Source organism: Silene latifolia, chromosome X (genome assembly GCF_048544455.1).
Source record: "Silene latifolia isolate original U9 population chromosome X, ASM4854445v1, whole genome shotgun sequence".
In the NCBI taxonomy this organism is placed as follows: Eukaryota; Viridiplantae; Streptophyta; class Magnoliopsida; order Caryophyllales; family Caryophyllaceae; genus Silene; species Silene latifolia.
Genome location: NC_133537.1, coordinates 160,755,549 through 160,780,632, shown reverse-complemented (window position 1 = coordinate 160,780,632; position 25,084 = coordinate 160,755,549). Strand labels below are relative to the sequence as shown.

The 25,084-nt window shown below is 38.4% G+C and overlaps 2 protein-coding genes across 2 annotated transcripts; both read left to right on the top strand.

The window, feature by feature from the left end:
- The first annotated feature begins 4,805 nt into the window (after positions 1–4,805).
- LOC141623700 (chaperone protein dnaJ 16-like) lies at positions 4,806–13,081 on the top strand. Its single transcript, XM_074439857.1, has 11 exons — positions 4,806–5,240; positions 9,511–9,634; positions 9,811–9,893; positions 10,024–10,135; positions 10,208–10,309; positions 11,358–11,408; positions 11,607–11,696; positions 11,794–11,902; positions 12,016–12,164; positions 12,245–12,298; positions 12,487–13,081. Exons 1-11 carry the CDS (start codon positions 5,092–5,094, stop codon positions 12,715–12,717), a joined length of 1,254 nt encoding a protein of 417 aa, XP_074295958.1. The 5' UTR covers positions 4,806–5,091; the 3' UTR covers positions 12,718–13,081.
- Positions 13,082–15,499: 2,418 nt separating this feature from the next.
- On the top strand, positions 15,500–17,117 carry LOC141618711 (protein FAR1-RELATED SEQUENCE 5-like). The gene is made up of 2 exons (XM_074435796.1): positions 15,500–15,520; positions 16,116–17,117. Exons 1-2 carry the CDS (start codon positions 15,500–15,502, stop codon positions 17,115–17,117), a joined length of 1,023 nt encoding a protein of 340 aa, XP_074291897.1.
- Positions 17,118–25,084: the final 7,967 nt, after the last annotated feature.

The following is a 25,084-nucleotide window of genomic DNA, read 5'->3' as shown; positions in this document are numbered from 1 at the left end:
GAATTGTTGTGAGTTTTGCTAGATGTGAGATCTAAGTTTTTCAGAGAAAAATGCTCTTCAAAACCCTAATTTTGTTTCAAATGAATGATTAGGTTACAAAAGAGAGAGAGCCTCTCTTTTGTTTGCTCGGCCAACCGTGAGCCCTCATGGGGAAGTGGGCTTCCACTTCCTCTTAATTTTAACTCGTGGTCCGGCTCGAAAATGCTAAATGTATATGACGCGATTTAATTATAAATCGTCATCGGTTATCGGTTATTAAAACATCAACTAATAACACGGATTAGTTGAAATATTAATACATGTCCGACAAAGACAATATTGCATAATTAATTCAATATACATCAATTAAATATAATCGTTTATATTTAATTTACGAATTAACCGCTTAATTCGTCTTAGTCATTATTATTTAATCCGTATTAAATAATCATCTCAACATCGCGTTTGACTAATTATTAGTCAATGACTCCGACTAACTGCTTAGTCAACTTTGGCATCAACATGACTGTATTTTCATACCATCACATCTCTCAAACGTATCCTATAGGTGTGACTTTTAGGGACCAGTTGATCACCGCCATCTGTATGACAATAACGTCAAACTTATCTAGCAAGCCAACCGTTATTGATAAACGTGGACCAACTGATAATAATACAAAAGTATACCCTTTGATCCTTTTAGAGATTTAAATGTTATTACACTAACTGTAGATGACACCAGCCCCAACAGGGCCATGGAGAGTTACGAGGTTCTATGGTTGGCCGAATGTTGCGGAGCGATATCTTTCTTGGGAGTTGCTTAAGGTGTTTGGAGCTCAATATAATGATCCATGGGTGTGTATTGGTGATTTTAATGAGGTCCTCTTTGCGACGGAAATGAAAGGGGGAATGCGTCCGCAATGGCAAATGACTATTTTTAGAGAAGCAGTCGATGATTGCTGCTTGCGTGATGTCGATTTTGAGGGTTATATGTTCACATACGATAATGGTCAGGCCGAGGAAGACAATCGACAAAGCCGCCTTGATAGAGCTTTGTGTAATGACTCATGGGCTGACTTGTTTCCACGGGCAAAATTGACTTACTTGGAGCGAGAGTGGTTTGATCACACGCCCATATTGTTACGGCGGATAAAAGGACTAGCTAGGATCAGGTTCATGGAAAGCTTTTCCGTTTTGAACAAGTTTGGGTGGGGGAGGAGGGTTGCGAGGAGGTGGTAAAAGAAGCTTGGGATAGTGGGGGTAATGATTTAGTACTTATGTTATCTTGGTGTGCGGAGCAGCTGCAAAAGTGGAAGGGGGTGAGTATAGGAAAAATTATGCGCAATTTACATAAGAAGCGACGAAGGCTAAAGGTGTTGAATGCAGGAGGGGGGGGGGGGGTCGAAAAATGCTGTGAGGGAGAGAACGGGTTCGGTGAAGGAGATTGCAGATTTGCTAAAACAAGAAGAACTTTTTTGGAGACAACGCTCTCGTGCTATTTGGCTTAATGAGGGAGATCGGAATACTAAGTATTTTTATAAGAAAGCGAGCCAGCATCAACAAAGAAAACCATATAGCAAAGCTCGTTGATGAAGATGGTCGTGTGAGGGAAGAACGTAAGAATATTACTATGATTGCGCGAGAGTATTTTGAGGAGTTGTTTTCTTCTGGGCAGCCGAGTACTTTTGAGCACTTGCTGGACGAAGTGGAGGGAAGGGTGACTGAGAGGATGAATGCTTTACTTCGATGCGATTACACGGAGGAGGAGGTAGTGCCGGCTCTGAACCAAATGCATCCGTTGAAGGCCCCTGATCCTGATGGTATGAACGGGTTGTTTTATCAAACCTATTGGCATATTATGGGACGATCGGTGGTCCGTACTATTCTTGGCATCTTACGTGGCGCCTTTCCGGAAGGTATTAATAAAACTCACATTGTCTTAATCCCGAAAAAAAAAAGGCTCCTCATAAAATGATTGATTTTCGATTAGTTTATGTAATGTTATTTATAAGTTGGTGTCGAAGGTTCTTGCTAATCTTTTGAAACGTTCCTGGGTGATATTGTGTCGGAGAATCAGAGTGCTTTTACCCTTGGCCGTCTTATTATGGATAATATTTTGGTTGCATTCGAAATGTTCCATTTAATGAAGAATTCACAGCATAAAAATAGGCACATGGCTTTAAAACTTGATATGTCAAAGGCCTATGATAGTGTGGAATGGAATTTCCTGGAGAGGGTTTTAATTAGAATGGTGTTCGAGGCTAGATGGGTGGATAGGGTTATGTTGTGTGTTTCTTCGGTTACCTTCTCAGTTCTAATAAATGGTATACCATCCCAGGAATTTCGGCCGGGTCGAGGTCTTCGCCAAGGTGATCCCTTATCTCCATATCTATTTATTTTGTGTGCCGAGGTTTTGTCAAGTTTAATGAGACGGGCAACGGAAGTGGGTTCCATTCACGGTATAAAAATTGCACCAAATTCTCCTACGGTTACACATTTACTATTTGCGGATGACAGCATTTTCTTTGTTAAAGCGAAGGTGGGAGAAGCAAATTGTGTGAAGACTATTCTTCAAGATTATGCTACTGCCTCATGACAAGTTATTAATTTTGATAAAACAACGGTCTCTTTCAGCCGTGGGACGCGAGTTTTGGATAGGGATAGTGTAACGCAGTGCTTGGGGGTGCGGATGGTAGATATTCAGGAATGTTATCTTGGGCTACCCACAGTGATTGGTCACTCGAGGAATGTTATTGCGAGTGTCGTGCGAGACAAATTGTGGAAAAAATTGCAAGGGTGGAAGGGTCAGTTGTTTTCGAAGGCAGGTCGAGAAGTTTTGATAAAGACCGTTGCCCAATCAATTCCGACCTATGCGATGAGCGTCTTCAAACTCCCGGATAATTTTTGCCATGAACTTCGTTCTCTTGTGTCCCGGTTTTGGTGGGGCTCAGCAAATGGTAAGGGTAAGATTCCATGGATTGCTTGGTCGCGGTTGTGTAAGCCAAAATGTTTAAGAGGTCTGGGGTTTAGGGACTTTCACAAGTTCAACATGGCGTTATTGGGAAAGGAAGCGTGGCGGTTTTTCACAGACCGAGCTAGCCTTATGGCCCGTGTTCTTGGAGGGAAATATTTTCCAAACTGAGCATTTATGAATGCCAATCTTGGTACCAATCCTAGCTATACGTGGCGTGGAACTTTGGAGGCTCGAGAGGTGATGAAATTGGGGATACGAAGGCGTATTGGAAACGAGATGCGTACGAAGGTGTGGACTGACTCATGGATACCTCACACACAAACTAGACTAGTTCTTTCCCCTAGACGAGAGGCACCCATGGAAATGATTGTGGCTGATTTGTGGACGGCAGATGGTAGCGCTTGGGACACGAATAAGGTACGTGAGTTTTTTCTACCGTTTGAACACGATAGAATACTTAACATGCGTATTTGTAATATGAAACCAGAGGATGGTTGGATGTGGGATTTAGAGAAAAATGGAGAGTACTCGGTTAAATCGGCCTATAAAGAAATGACGAAAGGGGGTGTGGATGAGGCTGGGACGTCGGGTTATGCTAAGGAGAAGGCGCTTTGGAGTCGTATTTGGAAAGCGAAGGTCCTACCAAGAATTAAAGTGTTTATGTGGCAACTTTGTAACAATGTGATTGCTACCAAGTTCAATTTGGCCACTTAAGTTCGTTCTATGGAGGCTGGTTGTCCGGTTTGTTGTAGCGAGATGGAGACTTGTCTCCATCTTGTTCGGGGGTGTGGGCGGGCGGGTGGGTGTGGGATAGGTTGGGGATAAATGTGAGGCCGATTGTTGGGTATGAGCGGGTGAGGGAGTGGGTGGAGGATGTGTGGAGGGAGTTGGTGGATAGCGAGATAGATCTTTTCATGTTGGGGTGTTGGGCGATGTGGGAAGCGAGGAATAAATGGGTGTTAGAGAACGTGAGAGTGGAGGTGACTAATGTGGTAAAGAGAGTGGAGGGGCTGCGGAGGGAGTTAGATGCTGAAGAGAGGGAGATAGAAGAAAAGGAGACAAGGCAGGTAGCAAGAAAGTAGTGGTCCAAGCCGGAGTTTGAGATCATAAATCTGAATGTAGACGCGGGGGTGAAGGAAGGCTGGGGTATGGGTTTTGGAGTGGTGTGTCAGAATAGTGATGGGGAGGTGGTGTGGGGGATGGCGGAACATAGGAGGGAGGAGTTGGAGCCGAGGATGGCGGAGGCTTTAGCAATTTTGGAAGGCATCAAAGAAGCGAGGAGGCACAGAAATTTCAATGTTATTATCGAGAGTGATTGTAAGACGGTCATCGACGCTTTGAAGATGAAGTCGCAAGGCCGAAGTGATTTCCACTTAATTTTAGATGACATTTTTTCTATTTGTTTCGATTTTAATTATGTTGTTTGGTCTTTTGTTAGTTGGAAGTTCAGTGGCGTAGCGCATGAGCTTGTCCATTTTAGTTCGCTTCATTCAGGTAGATAAGTATGGGAACATATTATATATTTGGTTAACAATGATCTTAACGAGATGAGGTAAATTCGATTTTGGAGTTGATTAAAAAAAAATAAGACAAAATGGTACAGTAAGTTTGAAGCAAGGAAAGAGCATTTCAATTTGAAAACAATTGGTCTCCCTTGTGACGGGTTACCATTTGTGACGGATATTTTGTGAGATAAAATGGTAACAAAATGGGTTAGTGGAGAAAGGGGACCACATGAATAGTGTTGCAGAGAGAGAAAAAGTGGGTACTTTGTGAAGTAAAATGGTATCCGTCTTTAGCTTGTGACGGATATGTCATGTCTTCAATGAGAATTTGTGATTTGAAAATTGAAAAGCAGAGAAGCTTTTATAGGAATAAAATATATTCACCTAATTTGTAATATTTCCCTGTTGAAATCTTGAAGCTCCAGCTTGGAAACATACATGATACATACATCATACATGAAGTTGTTCATAATTTTCCCCCTAGTTAATTAAATCCCTAAACAAACCCAACCAAATCTCTATTTTCCTTAATTTATCACAAAATCTGATAGCTAAAAATCACGCAAATCCTAATCTGGTTCTTGTATAAATTAGGTTGACAGTGTAGATTTGTAGGGTTTCGTATTTGAAATAATGCCGCCGACAAAGAAATCGAGGTCCGAGAGAATAAACTCAACCGTAGATCTGCCGGAGCTCCGTCGTGATCCTTACGATGTTCTCGGCGTTTCTCCCAATTCTACCGATCAACAAATTAAATCCGCCTATCGCAAATTAGCCCTCAAGTTTGTTTTTCTATTCAAATTTTTCTATTTTTTAATTAATTTATGTTTTAATTTATTTTATTGCTTCTGTTAGCATTGATTATTTGTTTTTATTTACTCCGCCATTTATTTACTTAATTTTGGAATATTTCCGTTGTATTACTCAGAATTAATTAATGCAATGTATGTGGAGAGTTGACGTTGTTAATAGTACTATCTCCAGTTGAGTTCAGGTATTTGCGGTTAAACCCCAAAAATTTGGAGGGAAGGAGGATTTGAGGACGAGTAACTGCAATTGTTAGGGTGTAAGAAGAATATTGTAATGTGTGCAATCATAAGCGTGCCAAATGTATGTAGCGAAAGACACTTTACGGTCTAATTTGGAGTAGCTTGTAGCTAAGTGTTTCACAAAGACCTGTTCAAATGATTGGAATGACGACGGTTCATGGTAATTGGTTATCATTTTTTTGTTTGTCTAAATGGAACTACCAGTGATGATGCGGACTGTTTCAAATTCAAGTCATTAGTATCACTACTTAATGACTTCCCCAGCTAGCTTTAGACACTTTTAGTCGACATCTGTGTAATTTTTGTCAAATTGACTATGAGTTTCAGCAACATTATATGTGAAAGGAAATAATGTTTTTTCTTCAAGCAACTTACATTAACTGAAAGCTACTTGATGTCGTGTGATCATTTCCTGTCACATATTGCGCATTTATTTTGTGCTCTTTTAGCACTATTTGATGTGTTGTCGGCCTTGTAGCCAGATTAATATGTATGGATGGTGTGTTTGGGAAGACGGAAGACCACAATTTATTTTGAAGTGAGAGCCTGGTACTTATTAAGAAGTGAAATAGGTGAACAATGTCTTTTGACACAGCAAATTTATATTGGTTTTCTCTCATGACAAACAATAAGGGTGTGTTTGGATAACATAAGTGGAGGGAAAGGAAGGGGATGGAAAGGGAGGGAAGGGAAGGGAAGGGGAAATAGATCCCTCCAAATTTTTCCTATGTTGGAAGGATTTTAGTTTGGGGAAACTAGACCCTCCAATCCCTCCCCCTCCATTCCCCTCCTACCCCTTTTGTTATCCAAACAAGGGATTTTGTATCCCACTATCCCTTACTTCCTTCCCCCCCCCCTCCCTTCCCTCCAAATCCCCTCTGTAACACCCCCATATGTCGAGACCCTTTCCTTTAGGCATTCCAAACTCATGGAGGCATCACAGGACTTGGTTTCCCAAGTTTTGTAGTGCGAACAATCATGTAAAGAAGTCCCAACTCAACATAAGCAATAGATAAGTTATAGTTAAATGCTTACAAGTCGGGGGATGCAAATACCATCCCAATAGTTATACAACCATATCGAAAGGTGGGAGTTTAATAGTCAAAAAGCTAAGATAAACACAAGTGGTGACAACAAGTGAAGACCGCTTCCCAAGCCCTCGAATGAATCATGCTAACCTGTCAACACTGTGCGGAAAGCACCATATGGTTCACCACAGATCATTAAAACCCAAGTGTTAGCTTAATGATATAAATGTTCAATGCATGCTAACTAAACTTACCTAACATAAGACAATGCAAGGTGAAACCCACAAGGCACAATGAGAGATAAGAAACCACCCTCCAACACACATCCACACAACCGGTGACCAGGACACGCCCACGACGTCACTAATACACAAGGTACTCGGAACACGTCTGTGGTACCGGGCCCGAGTGCGATGCGTGTCAGGCGTCGTGTATCACCACACGAGTCCCTCCGTAACCCAAGTACTAAATGTGCACACTCCAAGGGTGACTTGAGCGAAAGACGGTTTCCCAACCGCCTTCCGTCTCCAAAATCGGAACCAAAGATCCTCCAACATCCTCCAATGTCTAACAAACCAAGAATAAGCCAACAAGTCCAAACAACACAACTATGCAACCACATTATCACAACAAGTACAATCATGCTCAGCTCTTCACTAATTCATTTCTCATCATTTAATTTCTCTTTAACATGTTATAATGCAATGTAATTATCCTTGTGACAAATTACCATTCTCATCTTAACTTAAATGTCATGAAATCATCTTATGTGATAAACCTTAATTACCAAAACATGTTATAATGCAACTATCATGAGACAAATGCAATTAGTGATAATAAATGCACAATTAAACACTAATATCACCATAGCTAAGTAGGGAAAACCCTACTTCAAGCTTATCTTCACCAATCCACAAGCTACTCACTAGAAATGCTCTTTAATGAAGCTCTCTAGAGATATTAATTGCTACAATCCATACTACAATCTATTATAATAACCATACTAAATATCCCCTTTAATTCATTCAACCTAACAAGTATAGAGAAATCTACTAACTAAATAAGATTGTTAAGATAAGAATAAAGGGAAGAAAAAGTGTAGATTAACTTACAACAAATTGGAAGAACAAGGGAGGCAAGAATCTCCTCTAGAGAATTAGGGTTTTGAGAGAGTTTGTTGGTGAGGAATTTAGAGAGATATTGGGGGAGTTTAGAGAGTGGTGTGAATAGTGTTGTAGAAGGGTTTTGTGTGGGAAATCTGAAATGATAAGGTTCCGAAAGCGACATCTCACCAACAATCTTCTCGTATAAGCCGCACTCGACTGGCACTCGGTCCGGTCCACTCGATCGAGTGGTAGCTCCACTCGGTCGAGTGACCAACTTTACAGGTTTCCAGAACACTGTCCAGTGGCACTCGGTCCTTCACTCGGTCGAGTGGGGCTTCACTCGGCCGAGTGAATCGTCTACTTGGTCGAGTCTAGTCTATATAAATGCGGGGTATTACACCCTCATTCAAACAAGGCCTAAGGGTCATTTTGGCAATGCTAGATTCATGTACGAAATTCACCATTATGATTATTGACGCTGCAAATAGTAATGGCTACTTCTATGCTCAATTTTTTAAATGACACGTCAGCAGAAGTGTACAGTAGATTTGGGGGGGGGGGGGGGACACACAAGTCACGAGTGGGCATTAATAGAGAATCTAAAACGGCACTATCAGATCTGAAATTCAGGGGACTGGGGAGAAACTAGAAATGTATTGGTTTTGCCAAGTGAAACAGGCGGTATGTGATGGCAGGTAACAATTTTTCCTGTGGCTTTGTATAATTGTCCAGAAAACTGCCACTCTCTTTTAGAATGAGAGTTTTCAAGAAGGGAGGTGGAGGAGGCTCTTCTGGACTCCTTTTTTCTGGTAAGGAGATGGGAGGTGAAAGAGAAGAGGATGGCCAGATGTGTATCTGGACATGCCACTGAGTTGGTGGGCTTATACATCTATAATATAGGTAAATGGCCCAGGATAATGACCCTTCACAGTTCTGTAACTGTGTCACAACAATTTCGGCGTGGTTCTGATGTTACTATTTTAGGAGGGCAACTTTTTCCACTGAAATAGTTTTTATTTTTAATATATAGATCTTATCGCAATTTCGTAAGGCAATTATTGTTGTCAGTTTGTGAATTATAAGTAGACCTCTTTCCGTTTCAAGTAGAGCTCAAATTTCACCAGACGCTGTGACAGCCTGTTTAAAACAGTTCAGTATACACTTGGCCACTTGGGTGTAGCAAGATGAATTATCACGCCATTTTGAAGTATGGATCTTGCTTTACCTTTAAGCAAGGTTGGTCGAGTGCACAATTAAGTAGACGAACTGCTTTGGGTGTATAGAAAATGCTGTATATGTCTGTAGAGATAGTTCATTAATGCTGCACAGCAACTTCTTCCCACATACTTGAATTGAGTTCTGATCTGCCAAGTTTAGGACGCTTCCCTTTTTTGTGGTCTTATGGAACATTTGCCAAAGTCATTATTACATTATGGTGAGCCATCTCATTATGGTCTATCTTACCCTCTTCAAAGAGTGAATGTCAAGGATTATCTTGGGATTTAAGTGAGGTACGATTTGATCATTTTAGGATGTTACCACGTTCAAGGAATTGAGATAAGGTGGAGACAGTAAGAGAATAGACATAATCTCCCATGTTTTGAAGTTCCTTTTGTGCTCTAGTAAGGAATATAGATTTTACTCATAGTTCATCTCTGAAGTGGATAGTTCATAGACTCCTAGCATTATTCTTGTGGTAAATGTCCATTGAAACGCAATTTAAAATAGACTATTCAATGTCAAATATTATGAAATCATGCCCACTAATGTTGTAGACCTTGTAGTAGTATTAAAGTTGGCTAACATGTTATTATGTTACAATAATGATGTACAATGATTGAGTTTGGATCCTGTTGTGCTTTTGTATAGATATCATCCTGACAAGAATGCAAATGATCCTAAGGCGGCTGATATGTTCAAAGAAGTCACGTTTTCCTATAACATACTATCAGATCCTGAGAAAAGGCGCATGTATGACTCAGCTGGTTTTGAGGTGAGCAATAGTCGGAGGCATCTTATAGGAAAAAACTAGGTTGAGTGTGGTTGTCAATTAATATTATTTGGTATTGTTGCAGTTGAAATGTTGTTCTTGACGTACACAAAAAATTTGGCTATTCCGTTTACAATCCTCATGTTTAGTTGGTCTAATAATATCTATACGCCCCTTAGGCAGTTGAATCTGAAAGTCAAGAGCTGGAGTTAGATCTTTCAAGTTTGGGAACTGTAAATACAGTATTTGCCGCACTGTTTAGGTTAGCTGCTTTTTCTTTTCTGTTTGAGTTCTATATCATTCAGAGTTATCTATTTATATGATGTTTGGTGGTGAGAAATGTTACGGGGCTGAACCTTATATTGCATGTTTTGTTCTTCACTGTTGAACAGTAAACTTGGTGTACCTATCAAGACCACGGTCTCTGCAACAATATTGGAAGAGGCATTAAATGGTAGGGTAACTGTATCACCTCTTCCACTGGGTCAGCCGTTGTTAAGAAAAGTAAGTCCCAGTATATGTGATCTGCACAAATTCTTATTGATCTATTGGTTTGAGCCCCTCTTTGCTTTGCAGGTTGATAAACAATCTGCTCATTTTTATTCTGTTACAATAACTGAAGATGATGCCCGAGGTGGACTAGTTTGTCGTGTGCAATCAGATAAAAGCAAATTCAAGGTTTGTATAATATCATTATCTGATATTTTAATCGTGCCGTGTGATTAAGCATGCTCATAAGTTATTGGTATATTGAGAACTCTGTCACAATCTTCAGCCCTTGAAGCCCTTTTTTATTACTACCTTCACTTAAAACATGAGATTATTGGATACACGAACAACATAATAATTCATTCCGTGTGCGGGATTCTGAGTAGAATAATCGCTGAACTATCTCAATCCTGTAACTGGAGTACTTGATTGGTTACAGTACTTCAAATGCATCAGTCGTCAGTAGTTGTTAATGAACTTCTTACTGAAGCATAGTGTACTACTTTTCAGACAAATTTTTGATGATCAGAATATCTCTATTATCAACAGTATGCCTTTTTTGGAGTTTGAAAGAGGCTAAGATTTGGTTGAGGGTCACTTGAAACAACTTATCTGTCACTGTAGGGAAAAGGTTATGTACGCAGGAGTACAGTCCCTACACTCCCTTACGGCCTTACGCTGATATGAGTGGGAGCCACCATTAGGCAATGGTGATGACAATGAAGGCTAACATGTAAACCAAAAAATCCAGGGATAAAGTTAGAAATATTTTAATGAGCTAGTTCGTCACAGTGCCCTGCATCCGTCTCACTGCATCTCTTGGAAATTGTGTGCGCCAGATTCTCTAATGAGTTATCTGGTACCTCATTCTGCACTCTATTTTAAACTATTATCCAAAAAATAATAGAGCCGTTTCTTTTACCATTACCAATTTGAAAGTTGTGGACTTGTGGTACAGTGTTGACATTGCCATTCTCTCAATCTCGCCAGATCATTTACCTTACCATAGTCCACCATATTTCTTTTACGTAAAATTTTCCTCTCGCACAAGATTTTGGATCCTGACGATATATTAGCATCTGCCGTCTACCTTTCGCGCTTCTTTTATTAGCCACATCCTTGCTAGCCAATACAGCGTGTTCTACCTGTTTACTTGCTATCTTTGATTATTAGGTTATGAATTTTCAATACAAGTAGTTTTTGCCTGTCTGATGGTTGATATTTGCCTATTCTACAGCTGTTGTACTTTGAACCGGAAGACAATGGCGGTTTAAGTCTGGCCTTACAGGTATATTTCCCTTAGAAAGCATTGTGGAAACAATTATTCTTTGGTGTTTTAGTGACATCATTAGCCTCCTGTTCATTAAATCAGATGATTCAGGGATTCTCTTTGAAAGTCACCCAATTCTTCCATCCATAGAATATTATACTCAATACGTCGTGTGCCCTTCAGAAAATCTGAGCCCTTGCTTCTTCTTTGACATAGGAAGACAGCACCAAGATGGGAAAGGTCATGTCAGCTGGGATGTATTTTCTTGGTTTCCCTGTTTATCATTTAGACCGCACAGTAAATTCGGTAAGCTTTAAATGGTGTCTAACTGTCTATATTTCAGTCGAATGGATTACTGTGAGTAAGACTCTCATTACTTCATTATCTTCTTTGAACATCGTAGTCAGCCGCTGCAAAGGATCCAGATGCTGCATTCTTCAAAAAGTTGGATGGGTTTCAGCCATGTGAAATAACTGAACTAAAAGCTGGAACACATGTCTTTGCAGTTTATGGTGCGTACATCTTTAATTTAATCACGGAGTATTTGTTTCCCTACTTAAATGCTGTAACTTTGCTTTCAAATAGGTACTTAATGATTTAAAACTTGCTCCTGAAATAATATTAGGTGACAATTTTTTCAAAAGTGTGAGTTACACCATTGAAGCTCTGTGTGTTGCCCCTTACTTGAAAGAGAAGGAGAGCCTTAGAGACGTGGAAACGCAATTGTTAAGCAAAAGGGCAGAACTCTCAAAGTTTGAAAGTGAATATAGAGAAGTAAGTGTTTGGAATTATTTAAAAGGATATGAAACTTACACTTGTCCAGTTGCGTAACATTCTATAACTTATACTTGTAGGTTCTTACCCAATTTACGGAAATGACAAGTAGATATACACAAGAAATGCAAGCGGTAAGTTCAGAAACCACTATTTTATTTTGTGTTAAGGGATCCACGAGGTAGTTTCTTAGGCCAGTAGGTTTCGAGGCTTCGAGCCCACGTCATGAATATCATCCACGACAAGGATATATTTAACGCATCTCTATTAATTATGTTAATGTTATGATTTTGCTCTTGTAATTTGGGTCCTGTTCCTGCAGATTGACAACCTTCTAAAACAAAGAAATGAAATCCATGCCTCATATACAGTCGCACCTGAGATGAAACGGAGTTCTAGTAAAAGCAGGAAGACATCTATTAAGGAGCCAAAAGAAGAGGGGTACTCAAAAGAAGAGGGGCCTTCCAAAGAGAGGAAGTCTACAAGGGAGAGACTAAAGAAGAAAAAATGGTTTAACATCCACTTAAAGGTAGACAAAAGAAAGTCATGCTGAGCAAAATGTGATTACGTCAGGATAGCATCCTTTGTTCATTTTAGTGATGACGGCATCCAGCGATTGGAAGGGCACGGGCATGGTGAGATAAATCCAGCTGGTTGGATTAATGGACAGATGACAGTATTTTGGAAGATTTAGGGCACCATGTATAAGAAAATTCAGAAAAATCTTTTTATTTTCATTAGATGGAATCTGCACCATTCATGTAAAGTAATGCCAGGTTATTCAAATTGTAATATTCTTTCTTGTAATTTTGCGCTGTTAGCTCCTTCCTCCCATGTAAGATTCTCGTCCATCTTAGTGTATTACCAAGAACTGGCACTTGTTTTATGCGTAATTTATTCATTCATTGTTTAACTGCTCTGACTGTTACAGCTGTTACTGTGGTAGTATCATTTTTTTTTTCTGTTAATATCATCGACCATTCTTGAATTTGTTAAGTTGAACTATGAATCTTAGGACTTAACTGATCGATTCGGTGGTTGTTTTCAATGTGTTAGCTCATGGTGATGGTCACTAGTGAGTACCATTTCGGCCGAAATGGACTGAAATTTATAATTTTTTATTTTTTAAGTATATGATAATGAAAAATTAATCTCATTAAATCAAATAAGCTAGTTGCTTAAAGTATTTTTAGCATCATAGCCACCAATATTAAGTTTTATTGTTTTGTTGATAAAATACTCTATTACTTTATAAAGTTGCGAATATTAGTCACAAAACACCTAAATTTTGGCCCATTCGGTCGGACTAAAATTAACCGGTCTTGGACCGGACCGATACCGAAACAAAGTGTTGACCGAGGACCTGTCCTAAATGAATCCGGTTCGATTTACGATCTGGACTTAAACTTGCCGAGCCCGGATGACGATAGGGCGCCACCCGGTGGTACCGAATCTCAGCGCCAGCGTAATATTGTTTTTGTTTTTGCGCCAAAATTTTAAGGGTAGATTTGTAATTATATATCTATTTAGCATCTATCCAATTAAATTAAAAATCTAACTAACTAAAATTTGTCTACAATATTTTGCACTAAAACAATTTATTAAATATTATACTAATTTACACTCGATTATCATCAATGATTATATTCTTCCAACATTATATTGTGATTTGTGTTCTTCATCTACATTGTTTTTTATTTCATCTATATGATTTTTCATTTACAAACCAACAAAGAAAATTCAATTCAACCCCTCGCGAAAAAGATACTCGGTACTTTGTTATTATTTCGTTCAGTCATAGATTTGTAGCAATAACAACTCGCATTTATTTACTATTAATAGTTACAAGTTGATTCTCAGTTTATATAATATCTTGAATTCCACGGACTAATTGAGAATTCATGCATAATCTGGGAAATGAACAAAGTAGAATTGAGTATTTACGTCTATTGGTAATATATCGTATGTAAATTGCGATATTAATTTGTAAATACAGTCTTACCCGAGAATAATATATCAATTCTCAAAGTTCTGTATGTATCAAATTTCATATTGGCATCTTTTGTTTGTTAGATGCATGACTGCACCATTCAACTCCAAACGGTGTACAAATATGGACTTTTGTTTGTTAACATTATATTCCACCTTAAAAAGAGGCAAAAATCAAGGCAAATCTCAGTGATTTTTTTTGGTTTACTATTCATTTTTCTTATATAACTATAAATAAATCTACAATTACTTATGCAACTTTAAATTCCTAAACTACCCTTTTTTACTAATTAGTTTGAAATTCAAGTTTTATTATGGGAGGGAATTGAAAATATCTATGTAATTTACTATAACTAGGTTTGGTGCTCGGCTATGTCCGGGCTACCTTTATTTACCATTTAAATTTTATTTTCTATGAAATATGATACGCTAAATTTGGTTAACACATACATTTACAATTTATATCTTGAAATTATGATGAGATGTAAAAATCATCAACAAATTATGAGACACGTTCACCACTCCCGCTGTTAATATTATTACTTTCACTACATCCCTTGTTAATACTATTTCCTCAGTTACTGTTGTTTGTTTAACTACTCCTGTTATTTTTACGGTTAACCCGTTAGTTTTGTCGAACTCATATATTTAAATAAAATTAATATTTTCTTAAAATCGAATTGTTAGTTAATTTTTCATACCCTCTCCGTTGTTCCTACGTTACTTTCATTACATGTGTTGTGACTATTATTACTTTCACTTCTCCCGCCGTCATTATTTTTTTTTTCACTACTCCCGCATTTATTATTGTTAGTTTCACTACTTCCCTTGTTGCTAGTATGCTTTCACTACTCCCGCTGCTATTATTGTTGATTTTACTACTCACAATGCGTCGATTAGCTTACCAATCGATTCAACAAATATAATATTATTAGATTTATATATTTAAATAAATCTGAAATATTAAATTAGAATATTATTAAAGAGCAATCATTATTTTTTACTAATTAAATTACAAATTTAATGAATTATGAAATATTATATTTTTTGGAAATCTAGATTGATTTATTTACCTTTTAATTGTTTCCAAAATATAACATATTTATATTATATTTGTGTATGTTAAATAACTAACATCTTTATCTTTATACTAATTAATAGAGGGCTGATTTTCATCGACGATGTTTTAGTAAATATCGACGAAGTTTTTTTTTAAAAAAAGACGATAACTGCCGTTGCACTCATCCACCACTTTCTCTCTCTAAAAAATTTCCTCTCAAATTCTACTAAAAATCAACTAAATTAAAAAAAAAAACCCACAACAACAATTAACAAGATTAATTAACATGACGGATCCCGAATCACCGGTACGTAAACAACTTAATCGCTTCATTATTTGTTTAATTTTAATTATTTTTGCGCATCGTTAATTCTATTCGATAGTTGATTTACGTCACGTATTAAATTAGTAGTAGCGAAATTGCGATTTTTCTGCGTAAATCTGAAATTTGTGCCCCGAAAGTTGTACCATGGACCAAATGTTGAGATCCAACGTTCAGCCATGGACCAACCTTTGGAAACCAACGTTTACCATGGACCAAACGTTTACCATGGTCGAAACGTTGGATTTCCACGTTTGCCATGGTCCAAACGTTGGAGTTCCACGTTTGCCATGGTCCAAACGTTGGAATCCATTGTTTGGCCATGGTTGAACGTTGGAAACCAATGTTTGGCCATGGTTGAACGTTGAGTTTCCTTGTTTGGCCATGGTTGAACGTTGGTTTTCCATGTTTGGCCATGGATGAACGTTGGAAACCAATGTTTGGCCATGGTCGATTGTTGAGTTTTGTGGTTTAGCCATGGATTACTCGTTTTATATTGTTTTGCTTTCGTTTTACGCAATTTATTTAGGTTATGTACCGTTTTTTATTGTCTTACTATATTCCGTATTGCTTGGAACAGGTTTCGTGGGAGACTTTTGGCGAGAATTCAATTGATTACAACCCGTTGTTCGAGACTACTTTAGATTTCGAAACGCGTGACGATGCTTTCAATTGGGCTAATAAAGTTGCATTCGAGAATGGGTTTGCTTTGGTTAAAGCAAATAACGGAGCTAAAAACAGAAAAAAGAACGGGTTGTTGGCAAGTTATTTTCGATGTAAAAGACATGGGTTACCAAACCGATCAGATGATCTTGAAATGCCAAGGAGGTCGCAGAAGTGTTCATGCAAGTTCCGTATTCGTGCCGTTCAAAATTTCGTGTCTAAAAATGATCAAGTGACGACAGTGTGGAACATTGTAACCTTCGAGGGTGGTGGACTTCACAACCACAACGTAGCCGTTTATAAGGACGGGGATCGACACTTTGCGAGATTGGACGCGGAAGAGAAGACATTTGTTAGGCAACAAACTATGGTCGGGGTTCTACCTAGGGATATTAAAAATGCTCTTCATTTGAAAACCCTAGAAAAACCTCAACCGTCAAGCACCCAGCTATATAATGAAACAAGGAAAATTAGGAAAGAAGTTAGAGGTGAAAGAAACACTGCTCAACAAATGTTGGCTCTAGCAGTAGAAGCGAAATACGTCCATTGGCATGAGATTAATTCCGAGACAAAAGAGATTAGTCATATTTTCATGGCATATCCTGATTCCGTGAAGTTGTTTCGGGCTTATCCTTACGTGGTTATCATGGATTCGACGTATAAAATCAACACGTACAAGAATCCACTCATTGAGATGGTTGGTGTCACACCCACCGGATCGTCCTTCTTAATTGCATGTTCGATGATTCCTACCGAGTCTGAGGAGAATTACAAGTGGCTGTTGAAGAAGTCCCCTTCTGTTTTTGTCACTGACCGGGAATTGAGTTTGATCAACGCTCTTGATTCATTATTTCCCGGGGTTGATCATTTGTTGTGTCGATGGCACGTGAACAAAGCCATCAATGGTAAAGCCTTGTAATTCTACCATACTGAGAGTATGAAGTCATTTATCATCACAAATAAAGAAGACGGTTGGAATAAGGTGATCAATGCACTTACCGAGCAAGTGTTTCAACAAGCTTGGGTGTGTTTTAGTCGTAAGTGGAGACGTATGTCCGCTTATATACAGAGAGCTTGGGGTGAGCACGCAGGGAAGTTTGTTTTATGCTATACAAACGAGGTCTTCCATCTTGGTAACACATCAACTTCCCGTGTTGAGTCAGCACATTCTCTATTGAAGGCTTGGTTGAGATCAAGTCATCTCACGCTTGATACCATGTGGGTCCCGTATCCACGACATGCTAGAAGATCAACACTCCAAGATTAAGAAAGAACTCGAAGATGCAATGAGTAAACCAAGGATAACATCCCGTACTTTCTCCTTATTGCAAGGGAACGTGTCTACTATGGCCATAGAGTTACTGGAGAAAGAACTTTTGAGAGGCCTTGGATTGGATATCGGGTTGGAGGATGGATGCGGACACGTGCTACGAACGACCCATGGATTACCTTGTGCATGCAATTTGGTATCCTTGCACAAAAGAGGTAGGAGGGTCCATCTCGAGGATATTCATGTCTTTTGAAAGACATTGGTGTATGATAGTCCTCAACAAATGCTGAAAAATGATGGTGATTTGTTTGAGAAATTATTTGACGGTGTGAGAAACGGTGACCCGGTTAAACGAAGGGCAGTCATAGACTTGTTGCGTGACTTCTCCCACCCGGAGGACCAAGAGATTTTACCACCCCCTATTAATGAGCAACCGAAAGGCCGTCCGAGAGGTTCTACAACTAGAAACAAGTCAGGTTTCGAGCATGCAGAAAGGAAGTTCGGGACACCAAGTACTCACAGTTCAACAAATGCAGATCAATCACAACAAAGACTTGGTGATTTCGAATTAGGACCTCCCGGTGCTCCTTTGGGAAGGAACTTTACCATTGGTCTTATATCATCATGGGCCAAACGATGGGGTGTTCCTGAGGTTCTTTGGGGTCACTTCGATGGTTGAGTGGATTTTGGGGATGATGGTCATTGTGGGCTCCGGGTAGTATCTCACGCCCAGCGGGGCCAAGAGACAGATTATATAGTTATGCGGGAATGGTGTGCGAGGGAGATGAGGAGCGACGATATATACAGAGAGTTGTTTGGAATTTATCGATCATCGACCAGCGGTATGACAGGGTTTGAGGAGGCACTTCAACGAGTTGAGTTTTTTGATCAGATTAGTGTGGACATGGGCCCCCGCGCCACGCGCACCCGCGCGTTGGTTTTGAGGCGGCGACACTTCTCCCACGGAACCTTGGTTTGCCAAAGCAAGTCATGGGTCATTACCGATTGGCGAGGCATTGAAACTGGTGAAAGGTTGAATAAGCCTGCATTTGTGGAGTCGCCACCAATTTTTATGGAAAATTAGAACCGTTCGAATACTTCGTGTCATATCAAGACACAAAGTAATGAAATAAACACTAAGAACTCGTTACTCTTAGCATTCTATGTCTAGAATGACTCTCGAAGATGCCAATGAACATGGATGTCCAGAGATAACTGGAGTAAGGGGTGAGGGTACGTATTAGGAAGCTCTTTAATCGAACACCTAATCCCGCCCGCCTCGATAGCGGCCTCTACTAATGATTCGGTAAATCGTTCATATTGGATATGTCGTCGATGTAATGCATGCAATGCAACAAACACATATTAATCCTAGCATGTGAGACTAGACTATGTCGGTTAACACGTATTTTAACAAACAATGTGGTCGAAGCAGGATGTTAGATTAAATTACATGTGGATGCCATACAATTAAATCATACATAAATAATAATTACGATAAATAAAATACAATAATTAAAATTACAAGAATTACAAGCTTTATTTGATCTACGTCAAAAGCACGCTCAAAACGGGATTTTGAAGCAGGAAAGAAAATAAAATTAGAAATAAAAGTACGAAAATCCGTCAGATTAGAAGTGATAATACGATTAATAGTTGATTTAATACGTAATTAGGAGCTACGTCAGAGCGAGAAAGAGTTCACGGACAGAAGCCAACCCAGAACAGGCGCAACATCTGCTGCGTCCTCTGGAAGGGACGCAACACTTCCTGCGTCTGTTCTTGAGTTGGAAACTGGCTGTGAAGTCAGAAACGCGGATTGTTATTGTTCATTGGTAAATTTAAGGTCGATTATTGATATTAGACTCAAGTAGAAGTGTTTTAATTGATTACATGCTTCTGGAACCGTCATAAAACAAATTAAAGATGAGAATTTACAGCGATTTACATGATTATACGACGAACTCGTGTCGGAAATACAAAAAGAACAAACTTTGAACTTGAAGACAAAATTGAAATTGGATGAACTCAAATCAAATAAAGAAAAGCATGTACGAAAGACGGATTCCAGAGAATCGATATGAGAAAATCGAACCTCTAAAATCCGGGTTTGAAATAGATGACGAAAACCCGCAAATATCGAATTATAAGGGATTTATGTCGAATTATGCGTTATAATTCGAAAAGGATTTATTAAGACATGATTATATACTGATATGAATAAAAGAAACGAAAGAAAAAGAGAAATAAGAAAGTTGCAGAAGGTCGAGGAAGAAGAAGAAGAGCAGGAGCAACGGCAGCCTTAGGAAGAGGCGCAACAGATGCTGCAACCCTTCGAAGAGGCGCAGCTGCTGCTGCGTTTCTTCTGGACGTCATACATTTGCTGTTTTGTAAATACGGTTTTAGAAGATGGTTTTTAAGACGGTTTTGAACGTGCTTTCGATATAGACCTTACATTAGTGATACAAAATAAAAGTACAATAAAAATAAAAAAAGGATTTTACACCCTCAGATTTACATGTTTGACGAAATGAGATGGACTAAAGTTATCATTTAGTGATTGCTTGACTCGAATATGCGTGGAAAGTGCCATTGTTAAAGGATTTAAAAGATTGATTAAGTGGAGTTGGTCAAATTGGTCGGTCTATGCAACGTGACTGGGACTCAGAATGATCTGAGGTTACGTGGTTGATTGATCAAGCACTTAGGCGTCAACAGCAAAAGCGTGGTCTAGAATTCAAAGAGAGAGAAAGAAGGGGCGGAACACTAGCGTGCCAAATATGGAGGCCAAATGTCTCTATTTATACAAAACACACGAAGGAGTTTAGGAATGACACGGATACGGAAACAAATCACAAAAATATTCTCAAAAGCGTGGAAAGAGGGCTGGGGAAGAGGCGCAACAGTCACTGCGACCCTTGGAAGAGGCGCAACACCTGCGGCGTCATTTCCCCAGAGGTTTCCTCCTCAACAAGAAAGATTTCCGCGTTTTTTATGGAATTTCGGTAGATATACACTCCTTATTCCGTGAAACACAATATACGGAAAATATTTCCTTAAAAATATTAATTTTAATTAGGAATAAATATCCAGAGAATTATAGAACGCTCCGGAATATTCCGACTCGGCATTTAAACAGTTTTTAGAAAATGAAGCGGTTTTTGACCCGGACTCCAAATGAACTCTAATTACTGTCAAAACGACCGTATCGGCGCGTAGATGACGACCATAGGGTTGAATCGAGTGTTTGAGCTATCACTTGTCGATGAACTTATGAACTGTCATAAAATCGTTCCGCGTATCAAACATGCGGCCCAATCATCACTGGGTGGTTGGCGGGAGGTGCAGAAATGAGGTATCTACAATTAGTTGTGGGCCGGCTTACTGGATGTGTGGTGACAATTTGCTAGTGTTTGCAACGCCTTTCAACTGGACGATATGTGTGATTGGTCATACACGAGGGGAAGATGGGAGGAATGTTTGGGACGGAAGTTGCAACACTATCATGCCTTTGAAGACTCGAACGGAAGGCAGACTACCGTACGGTATTATGTGGACTGTCCTACACCATAACCATTAGATGCAGTTGCATTCTAGAAGCCCCCCTTGAGAGTCTGCCTATGCCGCCACTTCACCCCGCTTGGTTTACCTACCGAGATGCTAGTGTTGCTCACCTAGATACGTTGTACCAACAGAACATTGAGAATTGGCAAGCATTCATGGGAGAGACACCGAGAAGACATCGTAGAAGCCGTAATTCTGATACTGCGACAGTTATCTCAATTGACGGTTGTTCGGATTGAAAAAATATAACCGTTACTGACGATTTAAATAAAAAGTTATTAAGTTCACTTGTGTAATATATTTTAAGGTTTTTCTCTTGTATACCCCTGTGATTTTTGTTTAGGTTTATAGAAATTCTGAAATTTCTGGAAAAGCATACAAACACATAAAAATTCATATTACTAATTCTGAAATTTCAGGAATTCATAGCAACTGATACAAATTTGAAAATTTTTGCAAATAGTCACTACTTCATAACAATGGCTAACATAAGGAAAACAAACAAATACAAGATACACTTGAAATAAAACTTCATCATCCTTAACAAACCCGAAATCTCTTCTTTTAAACCTATAACTTGCTCTTTCATGACATTTCTACTTGATACATAATCAGCTCATCTTCACATGCTATCTTCAACGCTTTTGTTATTGTAAAATGATCTTCAGTTAACTATATCACAAAATTACTGCAATCTAAACATTTAAAACACACTTTCATTGGATTATTAATTGACCCGGAAATCTTGATGATAGCGTTTTTGCCACATCGATTGCAAGTTTGATTCTTAAAATTTAGGCCTTCAATTGGGTGGTTTCTCCACATTGAGGATGATGTCGACATAAGTAGAGAGAGGAAGAAGAAAATTGAAGGGAAAAATTTGGGGCAATTTAGGAAGTGAAGAATAGAAAAAGATGAAGATGTTAATATAGTTGAGATTTAGGAAAAAAAGGAGGGAATATAACCGTTACAATTCAAAAATCTAACCGTTTGAAATTCAAAAAATTGTTACCGTTATCAATTAAAACATTATAACCGTTATAATTCAAAAATACCGTTATAATTTAAAAATACCGTTACAATTAAAACATTATAAACGTTATAATTCAAAAATACCGTTACAATTCAAAAATCTAAACGTTTCAAATTCAAAAAATTGTTAACATTTTGATCCGACTTCTTATAAATAGCCCTTGCTATGTCCATTTGAATCATAACATCCCATCTTATTCACTACAATACTAAAATGGTTCTCACAAATACTCAAAAAATCAGAGCTTATAAACTAATGATCGATTCAATCATTGCGGATTTACCAGTATTAGTGTCTCGCCTTGAATTAGTCTTTCCAAGTGCCATTGTATGGCACTTGCTTGAAAATCCTCTACTTGGCAGCCTTTGTATCATCCTAGCTGGACACCCGGAAGGTATACTAACTCCAACAGCTACTGATGAGGTTGTTTCTGATGAAACATTAACCGAAAAGATGTGGGAGTTTCGCAGGTTAAAAAGTGATGTCCTTGTCTATTTTGAGCGCATACTAACCGTGCTCGATTACGCAACACTATCATAATTATGTGCCGGTAGAGTGTTCAACCTAGGAAATGTCAAACTTGACATCATTGATTTCTATGATCAATATGTTGCTGTTCAACCTGACGAATTTGAGATCGGAGACGATTTGGAAGATTTGGAATCGTCATCTTCATCAGCCGAAGATAATTAAGTTCGATAGTTATTTAATTATGTTTTAATTAAGTTGTATTTTCAATTTATGTCATCGTTTAATTTCCTTTTAACTACGTTTTAATTCGCGTTGTATTTTCAATTTATGTTTTACCTTATTAAGTTGTATCTCTGTATTATGTCCTACTGTTAAATTGTATCGTGTTAAAATTAAGTTTTCAGCTACGTTTAATTTCCGTAAACTACATTTAATTTGTATCGTTTAACTACGAGATTGATCAATAAAAAGATTACTAAAATTAAATTAAGAAAAACAAAAAAAAAACATACAAAATATCCATACAAAGATACTAGAATTAAAATAACATAATCCAAAAAAGTGACAAACATAAAAAATAAAAAAAACTAGTCGTCATTATGGACATGGGCCACGCAGCGGCGCGCGTGGAGGCGCTTGGGACAAGCATGCATTTGTGGAGTCGCCACCAATTTTTATGGGAAATTGGAACCCTTCAAATACCTCGTGCCATGTCAAGACACAAAGTAGTGACATGAACACTAAGAACTCATTACCCTTAGCATTCTATGTCTAGAATGACACTCGCGGATGCCAATGAACACGGATGTTCACAGAGATCTGGAGTAAGGGGTGAGGGTACGTATTAGGAAGCTCTTTAATCGAACACCTAATCCCGCCCGCCTCGATAGCGGCCTCTACTAATGATTAGGGAAATTATTCATATTTGATGTGTCATCGATTATATGCATGCAATGCAACATCCAACATTTTAATCCTAGCATGTGAATTAAACTATGTCGGTGAACACGTAATTAGCACTCAATTATGTCGAAGTGAGAATTAGAATTAATTACATGTGAAAAACAAATAAATAAATCATAAATAAACAATAAATAAATAACGATAAATAAATAGCAATAATTAAGATTACATTGAATTACAATGATTTAACTGATTTACGTCAAAAATACACTGGAAACGGAAATTTGAAGAAAAGAAAATAAAAGTTAGAAATGAAAGTGACAAAATAGGTCAGATTAAAGGTGATATTACGATTAGTAGTTAATTAATACCTAATGAAAGCTACGTCAAAGCGAGAACGGAAAGTTCAGGGACAGAGATCATCTCAGAACAGGCGTAACATCTGCTGCATACCTTAGAAGAGGCGCAGCTATCTGTTCTTGAGTTGAGCTCTGGCGGTGAAGTCAAAATCGCGGGTAGTTAATGTTCTTTGGTATGTTTTATGATTGATTATCGATATTAAACTCAAGTGAAAGTGATTTAGCATATTAATTACGTACTGACATCGTCATTAAAGCGATAAACACGAATTAAACGAATTAAAACGAGTTAAAAACGAATTAAATTTATTTACGATGTCGGAAACACAAAAGGAACGAACTCTGAGAGAAACTTGACAAACTGAAAATAAACAATGGAAATATGTACAAAGAATGAATTCCAGAGACTTGATATGGACAAATCGAGTCTCTAAGATCCGAGTTTGATTTAGTGACGAACACCCGCAAATATCGATTTATAAGGGATTTAAGTCGAAAATAAAATGTTATAATTGAAAGGAATGATCAAAACATGGTTTATATACAAAGGAATGAAAGGAAATAAGAAAAAATAAGACAAAAAGAACAAAACCACAAAAACCCGAGGAAGAAGAAGAAGAGCAGGAGCAGCAGCAACCTCTGGAAGAGGCGCATCAGGTGCCGCGATCCTTCGAAGAGGTGCAGCTGCTGCTGCGTTTCTTCTCGACGTCTGGTAACTGCTGTTTCATAAAAACAGTTTGTAATAAAGGTTTTTAAAATTAGTTTTAAATGTATTTTTGACGTGAATCTTACATTAATTGATACAAATAAAAATACAATAAAAAGATGGGTTTTACACCCTCAGACTTATATGTTTGACGAAATGAGATCAACTAAGTTAACGTTAGTGATTGCTCGACTCGAATGTATGTAGAAAGTGCCCTCGTTGGAGGATTTTAGATTAATTGATTGATTGATGTGTAGTGGTCAAATTGGTTGGTCATGCAACATGACTGGAACTCAGAATTATCTGAGCTTACGTGGTCGATTGATCAAGCACGTAGGCGTCGAAAGCTTAGAGCACGGTCTAGAATGAAAAGGGAGAAGAGAAGGGCGGACACTTGCGTGAAAAATATTGAGACCGGAGGTCTCTATTTATACTAAACAAAGTGAAGAGTTGTGGAATGACTCAAACTTTGGAAAGAAATCACGGAAATATTCTGTAAACAGCGAAAACGAGCTGGAGAAGAGGCGCAACCCTGCTGCGTCATTTCCCCAGAGGTTTCCTCCTGCGGAAGAAAGATTTC